Raw genomic sequence first — 15366 nt, 5'->3', positions numbered from 1 at the left:
ATGGTAGAATGACTCACCCCCCCCCCCCCACACACACACACACACATATATAGGGCTTAGTTCTAGTGCGGATGGCTTCCCAAGTGCAAACGTGCGAACAAATATGGTCCGTCCATCTAAGGATGATCAAAGGCTCAAAATCAATGAAAATGGGAAAAAACGCGGTGGCATTTTTGTAGTTTTCTCACTTTTCTGTAATTACAATTGTGCATTTAGAAATGCTTGATAGTGTATTTGGAAATTCTTTGAGTGCACGGAAGGCACTACATGATTCTCATCACCTTCCTCCTTCGTGTCACCACAAGAGTTTCGAAATGCACTTTCAATTACATAGTATTTGTGAATGCACTGTCATGCATTTCCAAATGCACAATCCTAAAATCAATGAAAAGGGTAAAAACGCAGTGGTATTTTTAATAATTTTCTATAATTACGATTGTGCATTTAGAAATGCTTGACAATGCATTCGCACGTTTGCACTTGGAGGCCTGTTCGCATTTGATCATAATTCTATATATATATATATATATATATATATATATATATATATATTCTAGACTAGCATTTCCTTTTTAGAAATGCACCCAAATGTTTTTTTTTACTTTTTATTTTTTATTATGGAAATGGTCCCAGAATATTTCTGGGAAGTTCCCAATGTGGAAATGTGTTCGCAATGCGGAAAGACACATCCCTAAGAGTTTCTTTGCATCATGGCTTAGATACATACTACAAGCTTCCAAACCATTTTGCTTATTTCATGAAAATGATTACTTATTTTCAGAAAGACCAGTATCACCCTGTATGGGGCCAAATTGAGAACTACAGTGTTGGAAGAGAGAAGCGGAAGCAGTTACTTCTGATGCTATGCCAGCATGAGGCTGATAGGCTTGATGTTTGGGCACAACCAATTGTTTCCAAGTAAACTGTGTTAAATTGCTATTTTTATTTTTTATTTTTTTCTTTTTTTTTTTCAAATTTTCTTCTTTGGTAGCTATTCACTTCAAAAAAAATTTTAACGTGTATTAGAGAAAGCATTTCACGGCCAAAAATTAGCTCAGAGAAATTGGTTGAATATGCTAAGACTGCCTTCTCTGTTGATCCTCGGATAGCTTTATCGCTTGCATCAAGGTTTCCCACAAATAATGCTCTCAAAGGTGAAGTGACCCAGTTGGTTCAGGTACATTCTTCTAATAAAATTTTCAAGGTTGGAAATTAGTATAGTTATATGTGATAAGATCAATCACTTTTTACTTTACGTTTTGTTTAGTTGGATGTGACCTAAGTTTCTCTTTTTCCCATTGTAGTCACACATACTAGAGATTCGCAGTGTACCTGAAGCTTTGCCGTACTTTGTTACTCCTAAGGCTGTTGAAGAAAATTCATCACTTTTGCAACAATTGCCACACTGGGCTGCATGTTCGATCACAATGGCTTTGGAGTTCCTTACACCACCATTTAAGGGTCATCCTCGCGTGATGGCCTATGTTCTAAGGGTGTTGGAATCTTATCCTCCAGATCGTGTGACTTTCTTCATGCCTCAGCTGGTGCAGGCTTTAAGATATGATGAAGAGGTGTGTACTCTTGTATCATCCTTGCTGTTAACCATTTGGACGTATGAATGCAAATATGGAACAGATATCAAATACTAACGTGTCCTGCATTCAATTCTGGGACAGGGAAAATAATGTATGTCTTGTTAAATTATATCCTAGTATCAACCTTGACTAAATCTTCCATATGATGGTTAATGTCTGTGCAGAGGTTGGTAGAAGGATACTTACTTAGAGCTGCTCATAGGAGTGATGTATTTGCCCATATTCTGATATGGCATTTACAGGTTCAAGAAAGTTTGTTTGTTTGTTTATATATATATATATATATATTTATTTTATTTTATTTATTTTTATTTTTTTAAGCAAGAACTAAGCATGTCTTTAGATAAACATGCTTTAGTTTGCATGTAATAACTGCTGACTACAATAATGTTTTAGGGAGAGACCTGTGCACCAGAAGCAGGGAAGGATGCTTCTGTCAAGGTATGCCTGTTTAATTAGCTTTTAAACTGATAATGGATGTGCCTGGAGTAAGGACATAATAATTTTTTTCAGCATTTGCAATAATTAAATAAAGCATGCTTGCTGTGAACTGTAAAGTAATTTAACTGAATGTTAAATATTTACATTTGTGAACTTGTCCACACACACACAAAGTTGATCAACAGTTATCTGGATCCATTTGATTCTGTGTCGCATATTAACTGGCTATCCTAATCTCAGTTGTGTCGGGGAGAGGAGAAAAGGCTTTATTGGTGTTGTACTGTGGGAGTATAATGCCATTCATTAGCCTATCGAAAGAAAGAAAAAGATAATGTGACTTATTTCCTATTACTTGCTTTTCCCAAGAGTTGAGGGGAGTAGGAGATGCTCTTAACCTCTCAGGAATTGGTTTGTCAAATGTTGAAGAGGAAAAGATATTATTCCTAGAACTTGATTTTCAAACAAATACACTGACTACAATATATAGACAGTAGAAAGAATACTAAGAGCCTAGGGATACTAACAGTCATCTAGGCAATAAGAAATAATAAAAGCACACTTAATATCTCAACATAAAAAAAATCCATTCTCAAAGTAGACATTAGTGGATTCTCTAATTTATCTTCCTCAGTTTACTCAGAGTAACCTCCTAACTAGAGCTGTCAATACGGGCTGGCGGGGCGGGGCGGGCCAAAGCCCGGCGGGCCGTGGGCCTAAGCGAGGCAGGCCAAAAAAGCCCGCTCTTTAGCGGGCCTGAGTTTCCCAAACCCGGACCGCCCCGCCCTAGGCCCGCGGGCTAGGCGGGCCCCCGCCCAATTTTTTTTTTTTTTTGTTTTTAAATCAATTCCAATATAATTACTCACTTCTTGATTCAAAGAGATCTAGAAATGGCCAATGTTAAACACGCAAATGGGTTAGTATATTTATATTGATTTAGATTTAGATTATATATTATATATGTCATACTACACTATAGATTATATTATTACTATATTATTACTATATATATAATATATGTACTACACTACAGATTATATTATGTATATATAGTACTACACTACAGATTTTTTTTTGAATACTACTACACACTACAGATTATATATTATATATTACGTAGTATATCTTATATATATTATATATTATATATATAGTACTACACAACTCCACTACAACACTACTAATCTACTATGGACTATGGTACTTTGGCGGGTAGCCCGCGGCCCACCGGGCCCGCGGGCTTGGCGGGGCGGCGGGCTAAGCCTGTTTTGACGGCTCTACTCCTAACGTTTGATGTAACAGAACATTGGAGCTGATTCATATGTAATGAATACACTTGTATGAGAGGAAGTTTCTTGTGCTTGATGTTGAAAAGTGTCTAGTGTTAAAGTCAATTTTGTAATTATCATATGTATTCACCTGGGTGTTTTTGATGTTTTTCTTCCAGAACAACTCGTTTCAGACTCTCTTGCCTGTGGTTCGGCAACGTATAATTGATGGCTTCAATCCTAAAGCACTTGATGTGTTTCAAAGAGAATTTGATTTCTTTGACAAGGTCACATCTATATCGGGTGTTCTCTTTCCACTTCCAAAGGAGGAAAGACGAGCTGGAATTCGTAGGTAATGTAATAGAGATACTGAACTACTATTAACTAATATTGTCATCCTTGACATTATAGAGTAATTTTTAATGTTAAATTAGGGAACTAGAGAAAATTCAGGTGCAAGGAAATGACCTTTATCTACCCACTGCTCCAACTAAACTTGTCAGAGGTATTCAAGTTGATAGTGGAATTCCCTTACAATCAGCTGCCAAGGTTCCTATCATGATTACATTTAACGTGGTGGATCGAGATGGGGATGAAAATGATATAAAGCCTCAGGCATGCATATTCAAGGTGAGATTGGTAAAAGGCCTAGTTGTATGCCCATTGGTAAACCATTCTGAAACGGAAGAACTATTACAACAACTACAAAAAGAGATTAGAGGCAAAAAATACTGTTCCATAAGCTGTCAACCTTTTTATGTTCACTTAGTACAGAGATCTTTTTATGTCAACCTTTTTTGTTTTCTTTGCTATTTCTCTATGTAATTACATCTGGGTATTCTGTTTTATAGGTTGGAGATGATTGTCGGCAAGATGTTCTTGCTCTACAAGTCATTTCACTTCTGAAGGATATATTTGCAGCTGTTGGGCTTAACCTTTATCTGTTTCCATATGGAGTTCTTCCAACTGGCCCAGAAAGAGGAATAATTGAGGTGAATCTTTGTTTGGCCTTTGCATTTCTTTCAGTGTTTGCGTGTGTTTTCAAATGTAAATGTTAGAGATATAAGGGTTTAGTTGAGATATTTACTCTAAGCCCTAGGTTTTAGTGTTAGTAACCTGTGACTAGGGTGAGTTCTAAACTAGTATATATATCTCTACTCTCCTGTACATTTACACACTGAACAGATATACGAATATACTTTTAGTTTTGCTATTCTATTATTTAACATGGTATCAAAGCGAGGTTGAGTGAGTGGGTAGTGGGTTTTGGTCGGAGTGAAGAGGCGAAGCTGCCGGAGGAAGCGGGGCAGCCACCGGCGCGTGTGCGACGTTCTGGCGGCTGCTCCGGTCGAGGTTTGTTCTGGTAGGCTCGTCTCTAAAAGCCCGATAGATCTGGAGTGGTGGTGTCTCAACTGTCAAGTCTCCCTCTCCCCTCTTCTCTCGCAGGCTTCCCCATAGTCGCAGCAGAATAACTCCAGCAGCAGTGGATGGTTGCTGGTGGTGTTGGCCCTTCGTTTTTTCTTTTGTTATCGCGCTGACAGTGCAACTTACAACACCTGTATGGCCATGGAAGAACCGCAGTGGTGGCCGGTGAAGCTTTCCGGCAGTGGTGGTTGGTGGCTGCCAGCAACTGTGGTTGTGGTTGGTGGGGTGTTGATGTTGGAGTGTTGAAAATGAGAATGATTTGGCAGTAGGTTAATGGTGAGGCTGCTGGGATGGAAGCTGACAAATAATTAGTTAGTAGGTTTTTGTTTTGAGTGCCAAGGTGTGAGAGTTGGAGGCAGTCCAGAGGTGTTGCAGTGGTGGGCAGCACAGGTGCCAGGGGTGGTGTGGACCTGGCATATGTCGCAGCTATTGTGGAAGGCCGGCGACTGAAGAATGGTTCAGAAGGAACCAGCTTATGTGCACGCAACAAGAAAACAGGAAAACACTGGTGGGTAGGCAGCGGTTATAAGGGTTTGTGGAGTGAAAGGCTGTTGCGCTGCAGTGTTGAGCAGCGGTGATAAGGGTGTGGGGTGTGAGAGGCAGGTGCGCTGCGGTTGTGGTGTTTGGCCTGGTTTGAAGCTTTGTGGAAGCTTTGTTGGTGCGGACAAGTGCATTGTGGACTGACTTGGCACAACGTGGTTCGAAGGTTCAAGACTTATAGTTCTAGGTTTGGAGTCTTATGGTTCATGTGACACATATGTAACACTAGGTTTGGAGTCTTATGGTTCATGTGACACATATGTAACAAGTTGGGCATGTTAAAATCTATGCTCTGACACATATGTAACAAGTTGGGCATGTTAAAATCTATGCTCAACTTGAGGGGGGGTGTTAGAGATATAAGGGTTTAGTTGAGATATTTACTCTAAGCCCTAGGTTTTAGTGTTAGTAACCTGTGACTAGGGTGAGTTCTAAACTAGTATATATATCTCTACTCTCCTGTACATTTACACACTGAACAGATATACGAATATACTTTTAGTTTTGCTATTCTATTATTTAACAGTAAATATATGTAAATTCTGATCTTTTTGTTAGTTTATAGAGCAAAATTTGGAGGAAAGATTTACGCTTGAAAGAGGAATTGAGGATAAGTTTAGTAGTGAATGGAGTTAAGGGAAACTTTTGGGCTGGTATGGTAGTACTACCCTATCAGGTCGAACTCTCTTCCAGGTTTTCTTCTCACCAGCACATAAGAATGTTAATAGCCGCGGTGGGTGGGGGGGCAGGCAGTGAACTTGACAATCTCTGGAAAAAAAATGAATGCAACTATTAAATAGATAAAAAGGAAAAAAAAAAAAAAAAAGGATGTGTTATACAAGCATTGACCATATAAAATGGAATAAATTATGTAAATGGGAAATTCTATGTTGTGAATTGTGATTACAAAAAAATGGAGACAATAACCATCACCAAAAAAAACACCCCCATTTTGTTAGACCTACTATATCCCTTGTCAATTAAAAGAACAATTGTAACAATAAATAAATAAATCTTAACCCCCAACACCCATTTTGTTAAGTGTGCTATATCCCTTGTCAGTTAAGAGAATAATCGTTTTTGTGTTCTTTAAGAAGTTATGTGATTTCAGATCTACATACTATGTGTAAATCTATGAGAGAATAATGTATATTTGTATATATCTCTATATGTAGAACTGTACAGACTACCACTACTTATACAAAATAGAGGAAACCCTAATGGGCTTATCTATAAACGGGCTTTAGGGTTTAACACTCCCCCTCAAGCTGGAGAGTATAGATCATATGCTCCAAGCTTGTTACAAATATGCCCAACTCTAGGAGCCCTAAGAGACTTTGTTAGGATATCAGCCAACTGATCAGCAGAGTTGACAAAGCTAGTCTTGATACTCCTAGACACAATTTTCTCCCTGATAAAGTGGCAGTCAACTTCAATATGTTTGGTCCTCTCATGAAAGACTGGATTTGAGGCAATATGAAGAGCTGCTTGGTTGTCACATATTAAAGTCATTTGAGCTACTTGGCCACATTGTAACTCTTGAAGTAAATGCTTCAGCCATATCAACTCACACGTGACAAGAGCCATAGCACGGTATTCAGCTTCAGCACTGGATCTAGCAACAACATCTTGTTTCTTACTCTTCCAAGATATAAGATTACCACCAATGAGTACACAGTAACCTGAGGTAGATCGTCTGTCAAAAGGACAACCAGCCCAATCTGCATCAGAATATCCCACAACTTGAGCATGTCCTCTATCTTCATACAGTAAACCTTGCCCTGGGGCTCTTTTGATGTACCTCAGAACCCGAACAGCAGCATCCCAATGAGTATCACAAGGACTTTCAAGGAACTAACTTAATACACTGACTGCAAAGGAAATATCTGGTCGAGTGATTGTGAGATAGTTCAATTTCCCGATTAGTCTCCTGTATCTCTCTCGGTTAGGCAATGGCTCCCCCTGTCCTGGTAGAAGTTTAACATTTGGATCCATTGGATTATCCACAGGTCTATAATCCAACAAACCAGTTTCTTCTAGAATATTCAAAGCATACTTCCTNAAAAAAAAAAAAAAAAAGGATGTGTTATACAAGCATTGACCATATAAAATGGAATAAATTATGTAAATGGGAAATTCTATGTTGTGAATTGTGATTACAAAAAAATGGAGACAATAACCATCACCAAAAAAAACACCCCCATTTTGTTAGACCTACTATATCCCTTGTCAATTAAAAGAACAATTGTAACAATAAATAAATAAATCTTAACCCCCAACACCCATTTTGTTAAGTGTGCTATATCCCTTGTCAGTTAAGAGAATAATCGTTTTTGTGTTCTTTAAGAAGTTATGTGATTTCAGATCTACATACTATGTGTAAATCTATGAGAGAATAATGTATATTTGTATATATCTCTATATGTAGAACTGTACAGACTACCACTACTTATACAAAATAGAGGAAACCCTAATGGGCTTATCTATAAACGGGCTTTAGGGTTTAACACTCCCCCTCAAGCTGGAGAGTATAGATCATATGCTCCAAGCTTGTTACAAATATGCCCAACTCTAGGAGCCCTAAGAGACTTTGTTAGGATATCAGCCAACTGATCAGCAGAGTTGACAAAGCTAGTCTTGATACTCCTAGACACAATTTTCTCCCTGATAAAGTGGCAGTCAACTTCAATATGTTTGGTCCTCTCATGAAAGACTGGATTTGAGGCAATATGAAGAGCTGCTTGGTTGTCACATATTAAAGTCATTTGAGCTACTTGGCCACATTGTAACTCTTGAAGTAAATGCTTCAGCCATATCAACTCACACGTGACAAGAGCCATAGCACGGTATTCAGCTTCAGCACTGGATCTAGCAACAACATCTTGTTTCTTACTCTTCCAAGATATAAGATTACCACCAATGAGTACACAGTAACCTGAGGTAGATCGTCTGTCAAAAGGACAACCAGCCCAATCTGCATCAGAATATCCCACAACTTGAGCATGTCCTCTATCTTCATACAGTAAACCTTGCCCTGGGGCTCTTTTGATGTACCTCAGAACCCGAACAGCAGCATCCCAATGAGTATCACAAGGACTTTCAAGGAACTAACTTAATACACTGACTGCAAAGGAAATATCTGGTCGAGTGATTGTGAGATAGTTCAATTTCCCGATTAGTCTCCTGTATCTCTCTCGGTTAGGCAATGGCTCCCCCTGTCCTGGTAGAAGTTTAACATTTGGATCCATTGGATTATCCACAGGTCTATAATCCAACAAACCAGTTTCTTCTAGAATATTCAAAGCATACTTCCTTTGAGAGATAACTATACCACTGTGAGACTGAGCTACTTCAATACCAAGAAAATATTTTAGCTTGCCCAAGTCCTTAGTCTGGAATCGACTGAAGAGATACTCTTTCAGCTTGGATATGCCTTCTTGATCACTTCCTGTAATAACAATGTCATCTACATACACAACAAGATATATGCATTTCCCACTAGAATGGCGATAGAACACAGAGTGATCAACTTCACTTCGAACCATACCAAACTCACACACCACTGAGCTAAATCTCCCATACCAAGCTCGTGGGGACTGCTTTAAACCATACAAAGAGCGGCGAAGCTTACAAACCAAGCCAGCAGACTCCCCCTGAGCAACAAACCCAGGTGGTTGCTCCATATAAACTTCCTCTTTAAGATCGCCATGGAGAAAAGCATTCTTGATATCCAACTGGTGTAGGTCCCAATGATGAATGGCAGCCAGAGACAACAACAAGCGGACTGATGCAATCTTAGCTACAGGGGAAAAAGTATCAGTATAATCCAAACCAAAGATCTGGGTGTAGCCCTTAGCCACCAGCCTTGCCTTAAGGCGATCAATCTTACCATCAGGGCCCACCTTCACAGTATAAATCCATCGACAACCAACAACAGTCTTACCCACGGGGAGAGGTACCAACTCCCAAGTGCCACTGGATTGAAGAGCCTCCATTTCTGTCAACATGGCTTGGCACCAACCTGGATCTGAGAGAGCCTCACTAGTAGTCTTGGGTATAGGCACAGAAGACAGATGAGAAAGGAAGGCATAATATGGGGAAGACACACGATGATAGCTTAAGAAAGTATATATAGGATGAGGATTACGAGTAGAACGTGTACCTCTACGAAGATCAGTGGATGCCTCAGTGGGATCAGTGACAGACTCCAGTGGAAGTGGTAGAACCGCAGCAGGAGGATCAGATGGCCCGGGTGAGTCAACAGGAATCTCAGCAGATGTAGTGCGAGGACGGCGATGATAAACCTGAAGGGGGGGTTTAGGAGCAGCTGGAGGATCAGGTGGAGGATCAGTACTTCGGGCAGCTGGAGGATCAGTTGGAGGAAGGTAAGGAATATGAAGAACTTCTCGACCGGTGTCTTTTGGAGAAGGCTGGAAGAAAGGGGTTGACTCAATAAAGGTGACATCGGCAGACACAAAGTGCCGTTTGAGGGACGGAGAATAACATCTATAACCCTTTTGTAGCCTGGAATAGCCCAAAAACACACACTTAACAGCTTTAGGATCCATCTTTGACCGCCCTGGTGTCATGTCATGGACAAAACAAACACACCCAAAAATTCGAGGAGGAAGAGGAAAAAGATCAACAGAAGGGTATACAATGGAATATGGGGTAAGATTGTTTAAAACAGAGGATGGCATGCGATTGATCAAATAACATGCAGTAAGGATAGCATCAGCCCAAAAATGAGAGGGAACATTATAGTGCAATATCATAGTACGAGCAATTTCTACCAGATGCCTATTTTTCCTCTCAGCAACCCCATTCTGCTGAGGTGTGTAAACACAGGACTTTTGGTGTAACATACCCCGAGACTGCATAAAGGTTTGGAAAGGAGCAGATAGATACTCTTTGGCATTGTCACTACGTAAGACACGGATGGGAGTACCAAATTGGGTTTGTATTTCATTGCAGAAATTCCGAAAGATATTAAACAATTCAGAACGATTTCTCATTAGAAAAACCCAAGTACAACGTGAATAATCATCAATAAAGGTGACAAAATAATGAAAACCTAAGGTAGAATTGACTCGATAAGGACCCCAAATATCTGTATGCACTAAATCAAAGAGGGACACAGCCCGATTATTGACTCTTCTTGGAAAAGACTTACGGGATTGCTTTCCAAGATGACACGACTCGCAATCTAAAGACTCAACAGAGATACCCGGAACCATCCGATGAAGTTTGGATGGGCTCGTATGACCAAGACGACTATGGATAAGCAAAGGTGGATCTGTGGATGCACTGGCAGCAACACCCCCTCGCATGTAGTAAAGACCCTGTGACTCAAGCCCTGTGCCAATCACCTTCCCCGTACTGCGATCCTGCACAACAACCGAATCAGCACAAAAGGTTATAGAGCAGTTATGGGTACGGGTGATTTTACTCACAGAAATAAGGTTGAAAGGACTATTGGGCACATATAACACAGACTCTAAAGGGAAAGAGGGAATGGGTGAAGCCTGGCCAACACCAACAGCTGGAGTTTGGTGACCATTTGCTAAAGTAATCATGGGTAAGGTTTTAGAATGAGAAACATTAGACATAAGCGAGACATTACCAGAAATATGATCTGAGGCACCTGAATCCAGTATCCAAGTATTAGGAGTACTGGAATGAGAGAGACAAACGAGAGAGGAGGTACCAGTATTGGAGGAAGATGTGGTGGTGGCTTCTCGGGAGGCTTTAAACCGGAGGTACTCTTCATAGTCATTTGGGGCAGAACTACTGTGAGCCTGAGTCTCTGAACCAGTGGTCTGTACCACATTGACAGAACGTGAGGGCTTGCCATGCAGCTTCCAGCAGCGATCCTTGGTGTGCCCCACCTTGTTACAGTACTCACATCTACGAACACCACGACGACCACCATTGTTACTGGTATGTCCAGACAGCTCCTTCTCTGCTGTTCGAGAGGCTAAAACAGAAGAATCTCCAATGGGCTCAACAGGAGGAGCAGATGCAACTCGGAGTAGTCTAGCAGCAGTCTCATTCAATGTGGGTATAGTAGGGCTAGCCAAAATCTGATCACGTACATGTGCAAGGTCAGGACTAAGGCCAGCCAGAGCAAACACCATAAAGAACTTGTCATACTGTTTAATGTGCTCATCCGCATCCGTCTTATGTGACATGAGATTATGGAACTCCTGTTGTATAGCTTCAACCTGGCCTAAGTATTCAGACATATTCGAATCAGCAGCTCCACGATGATTAAGGACCTTTGCAAATTTCATGACTAGTGAATAGAGACCCTGAACATCATTGGTGTATAAACTCTTCGCTTTATTCCACACCTCATAACAAGTCTCATAAGCCTTATAAATGTTATGGAGCTTAGGGTCAATTGACTGCCATAACATGTTTGTCAATAAGGCATCGACTTTCTCCCACTCATCCTTCTTTTCTTTATCATCTACACCCTTCACATCTAAATGTGCAGACACTCCTTGCCCCTTGAACCACATTTTGACAGACGCAGCCCATGATGCATAATTTTCACCCCCAACCAACTTATCAACAGTAATAGTTGGGTAGGAGGTAAAATTAAGTGAAGAGGATGCCATAACAAAGAAAAGAGGAATATATATATATTGGACCAAACTGGCAGTTAAATCCCAACAACTCCAAACAACTCCAACACACTGGTAAACACACTCAAACAACTTCAAACAACTCCAAACACACTGGTAGGGCGACGGCGGCGACGGCGGCCGGAGGCGGACGGCGGACGGCGGCGGACGGCGGCCGTCGGCGGTGACCGGTGACGGCGGTCGGGGAAACGAATGGTACTGGCTGGTGCGCCTCTTCAAGCCGAGTCCGACAGTGGTGACGGCGACTCGATCGGAGACCGGAGGAAGAAGTTATGGCCGAAAAACTCTTGAACTCTCCGACGGCGGCGCGTGAGGGCGCGTGTGGCGGCGGACGGCGACGGGGTTTGCGGCGGAAGACTCGCGACGACGTTCCCGAGGGCTTTGTGGTGTTAGATCGGAGAAAGAACCACAAGATCGTCGGTGAACACAAACCAGTCGCGGTGATGATTTTCCGGCGAGGCTCCAGTTGTGTCGGCGGTTTAATGGTTTAGGTCCTAGGGTTTAGGCTCTGATACCATGTAAATCTATGAGAGAATAATGTATATTTGTATATATCTCTATATGTAGAACTGTACAGACTACCACTACTTATACAAAATAGAGGAAACCCTAATGGGCTTATCTATAAACGGGCTTTAGGGTTTAACACTATGCAGTTCTTTCTGCTGTTTATATTTCTTATCTTACTGTAGTTGGCCTCACTAATTTTTGTTTTAGTTTGTAGTCCTTTATTTAGATTTTCAAAAACTATTAATAATATTTGTAATCTTTCCCATGTGGATTCTTACTTGTGGGTTCCTATTTGTCAAATATGACTGGTTATGCTTTAATACATTTTGTCTTATTTCAATGTATAGAATCTAAGAAAAAAACCAGTAAAAATAAAATTAGACATTACTCTTAAGTGCAGCTGAAGGATCATTGTGTATCTGATGGTTATTTTAGTAGAATACAATATGACATGTAGTCATTAGATCACTTCTTATGCTGCAATCTTATTATGCCTTTACCTTTTCATTGCTTCCCTTCCACCCTATAAACATCAACTCTTGAATGTCTGGAGTTGTTAACAAGGTTTCTGCAGGTTGTACCTAACACCAGGAGCCGAAGTCAAATGGGTGAGACAAATGATGGTGGTTTGTATGAGATTTTTCAACAGGACTATGGACCTGTTGGTTCTCCCAGTTTTGAAGCTGCTCGCGAGAACTTCATCATTAGTAGTGCTGGTTATGCAGTCGCTAGCCTTTTGCTTCAACCAAAGGATAGACATAATGGGAACCTTCTATTTGACAAGTATGACTAACCCTCATATGCTATTTGTTTTGGTACATAACCACATAAACCATGACTATCTACCAACTGTTCAATTTTATTTTATATACTTTCTTTGGAAAAGGTGACTGGTGAGCATTTTTTCAGTAGGCAACTATAAACACTATTCTTTAAATGTGTTACTCCGTCTATGATGATTTTTTTTTGGCATACAACCATTTTAATGATTTTTGTGTTAAATGATGAAACTATGGTAAATATTCATTTTTATTTGTTTGGAATGGGGTTGTGTTGGTTGGGATTGGGACTAGTTACCATGGTAAAGAAATTGACTCCAGGTATTGGTGGATGCAGTGTTGGTAGGCTTGTTCATATTGATTTTGGTTTTATCCTGGAGACATCACCTGGTGGGAATATGCGATTTGAGAGTGCTCACTTCAAGCTGAGTCATGAGATGACTCAACTAATTGATCCATCCGGAGTAATGAAAAGTGAGAGTTGGTATCAGTTTGTGAGGTGAGATGAGGTCCTTCAACATGTGTCTTTCTTTTGAGCGTTTAGAGAACCTACCTGTCTGCTAAACCAGGCTTCCATTGTTTTTGCAGCTTGTGTGTGAAGGGTTATCTTGCCGCTCGCCGCTACATGGATGAGATTATCAATACAGTCTTATTGATGATAGATAGTGGGTTGCCTTGCTTCAGCAGGGGCGATCCTATAGGAAATCTTCGTAAAAGATTTCACCCTGAAATGAGTGAGCGTGAGGCAGCCATGTTTATGATTCGTACATGCACCGATGCATATAACAAATGGACTACAGCCGGATATGATTTGATACAGTATTTGCAGCAGGGTATTGAAAAATGATGTAGTAATTCTTTTTGTGAAGAAATTACTTTGCTGTCTCCTTCCTAAGTTGTATATTTTGATGGATAGTAAGTTGTTAAAAACATAGTCGTTTATAAAGTACAACAGCTTCTTTCTTCTTTATATATATACATTAGTTTTTCATACCCGAATGGGATAATGCTTAACGATTATTTTTAAATAAGTACTTTAAAGTATATCAATGCAATATTATATAAGAGATGTTCATGCATAGATAATTAAATGTTGAATTTATTTGTTTAAATTAATAATTCAAAGTATATGAATGCAAGATAATATAGGAGACATCGATTATAATTGTCCCTAAAATAAATATTTGTAATTTTGAAATAACGTTTGTTTAAATATTTAGTCTAAATGTGATAATCTAAAAAAAAATACTATTTTTTAGTTTGAATTCCTATAAGTCCTTTTAATTCTTTTTTAGGTAATATTGTCATTTTCTTCATCTTCAGTACTTGTCATCTTCTTTCTTGGTTGTACTATGAACTCTTTATCTTGCAAATGTCTGTTGATATTTAGCATGGTTGAAAAAATCGCTAGGCGCTCGGGGAGCGCTTAGGACGCCTAGCCGGGAATTAATTGGCGCCTAGGCGTCCGTGTATTTTTTTATTTTATTTTTTAGTTTTTAAATAATGTAATGGGTCTTGGTTGGGTTCTTCGTGATGATGATGGACATTTTTTAGCAGCAATGAACATGCGAGTAATGGGTTCCTATACTGTTGAAGAAGCCGAAGCAGTTAGTGTCAAGGAGGCTCTCAGTTGGCTCAAGGATACAGGCATGGGTAATGTTGAAGTTGAGATGGACTCCCAAGTTGTTTTTCATGCTATTAATTCTTCATGTTTTAATTCTACTTTTGGTTTGTTAGTTGGTGATATTAAAGAATTGGCATCTGTCATTGGTGATGTTGAATTTCGATTTGTTAAGATCTGCGAACTGTGCCGCCCACATTGTTGCTAGGGAGGCTCTCAGTTCTATGTCAGGTTGCGGGGAATGGTTTGATGCACCCCCTATTTTCCTTGTAAACTGTCTACATCATGATTTAATGAATTAAGTTTTTATCTTTAAAAAAAAATTTGTTTAAGTATTTTTAATTTTTTAAAGACTAATAATTATAAATTATATAATACTTTAATAGTTAATACTAAAATAATAAATATTAACCTAAAAAATCTAAAGTTTGTACAATTTAGGATTATTTCGCTCAAAACGATGTTGTTTTGAGTGAAATAACCCATTAAAAAAATAGAACAATAGTTAATCGACCGACTAGAAGGCCTAGTCGGTGCCTA

At 39.7% G+C, this 15366-nt stretch overlaps 1 protein-coding gene across 2 annotated transcripts in view; it reads left to right on the top strand.

Moving 5' to 3' along the window:
- The window catches only part of LOC116004555 (phosphatidylinositol 4-kinase alpha 1-like), a 23193-nt gene extending 8995 nt beyond the window's left edge, over positions 1-14198 (top strand). For both annotated transcript variants that reach the window (XM_031244656.1, XM_031244655.1), the window contains exons 16-26: positions 782-918; positions 1027-1177; positions 1305-1571; positions 1760-1837; positions 1992-2036; positions 3481-3653; positions 3736-3931; positions 4153-4293; positions 13001-13209; positions 13543-13704; positions 13794-14198. In XM_031244656.1, coding sequence (XP_031100516.1) covers positions 782-918; positions 1027-1177; positions 1305-1571; positions 1760-1837; positions 1992-2036; positions 3481-3653; positions 3736-3931; positions 4153-4293; positions 13001-13209; positions 13543-13704; positions 13794-14052 — 1818 coding nt within the window. In that variant the 3' untranslated portion in view covers positions 14053-14198. The remainder of the gene's footprint in view (positions 1-781; positions 919-1026; positions 1178-1304; positions 1572-1759; positions 1838-1991; positions 2037-3480; positions 3654-3735; positions 3932-4152; positions 4294-13000; positions 13210-13542; positions 13705-13793) is intronic.
- The last annotated feature ends 1168 nt before the right edge of the window (positions 14199-15366 follow it).

This window comes from Ipomoea triloba, chromosome 14, assembly GCF_003576645.1.
Source record: "Ipomoea triloba cultivar NCNSP0323 chromosome 14, ASM357664v1".
Lineage (NCBI taxonomy): Eukaryota > Viridiplantae > Streptophyta > Magnoliopsida > Solanales > Convolvulaceae > Ipomoea > Ipomoea triloba.
This window is presented reverse-complemented; position numbering and strand designations above follow the sequence as displayed.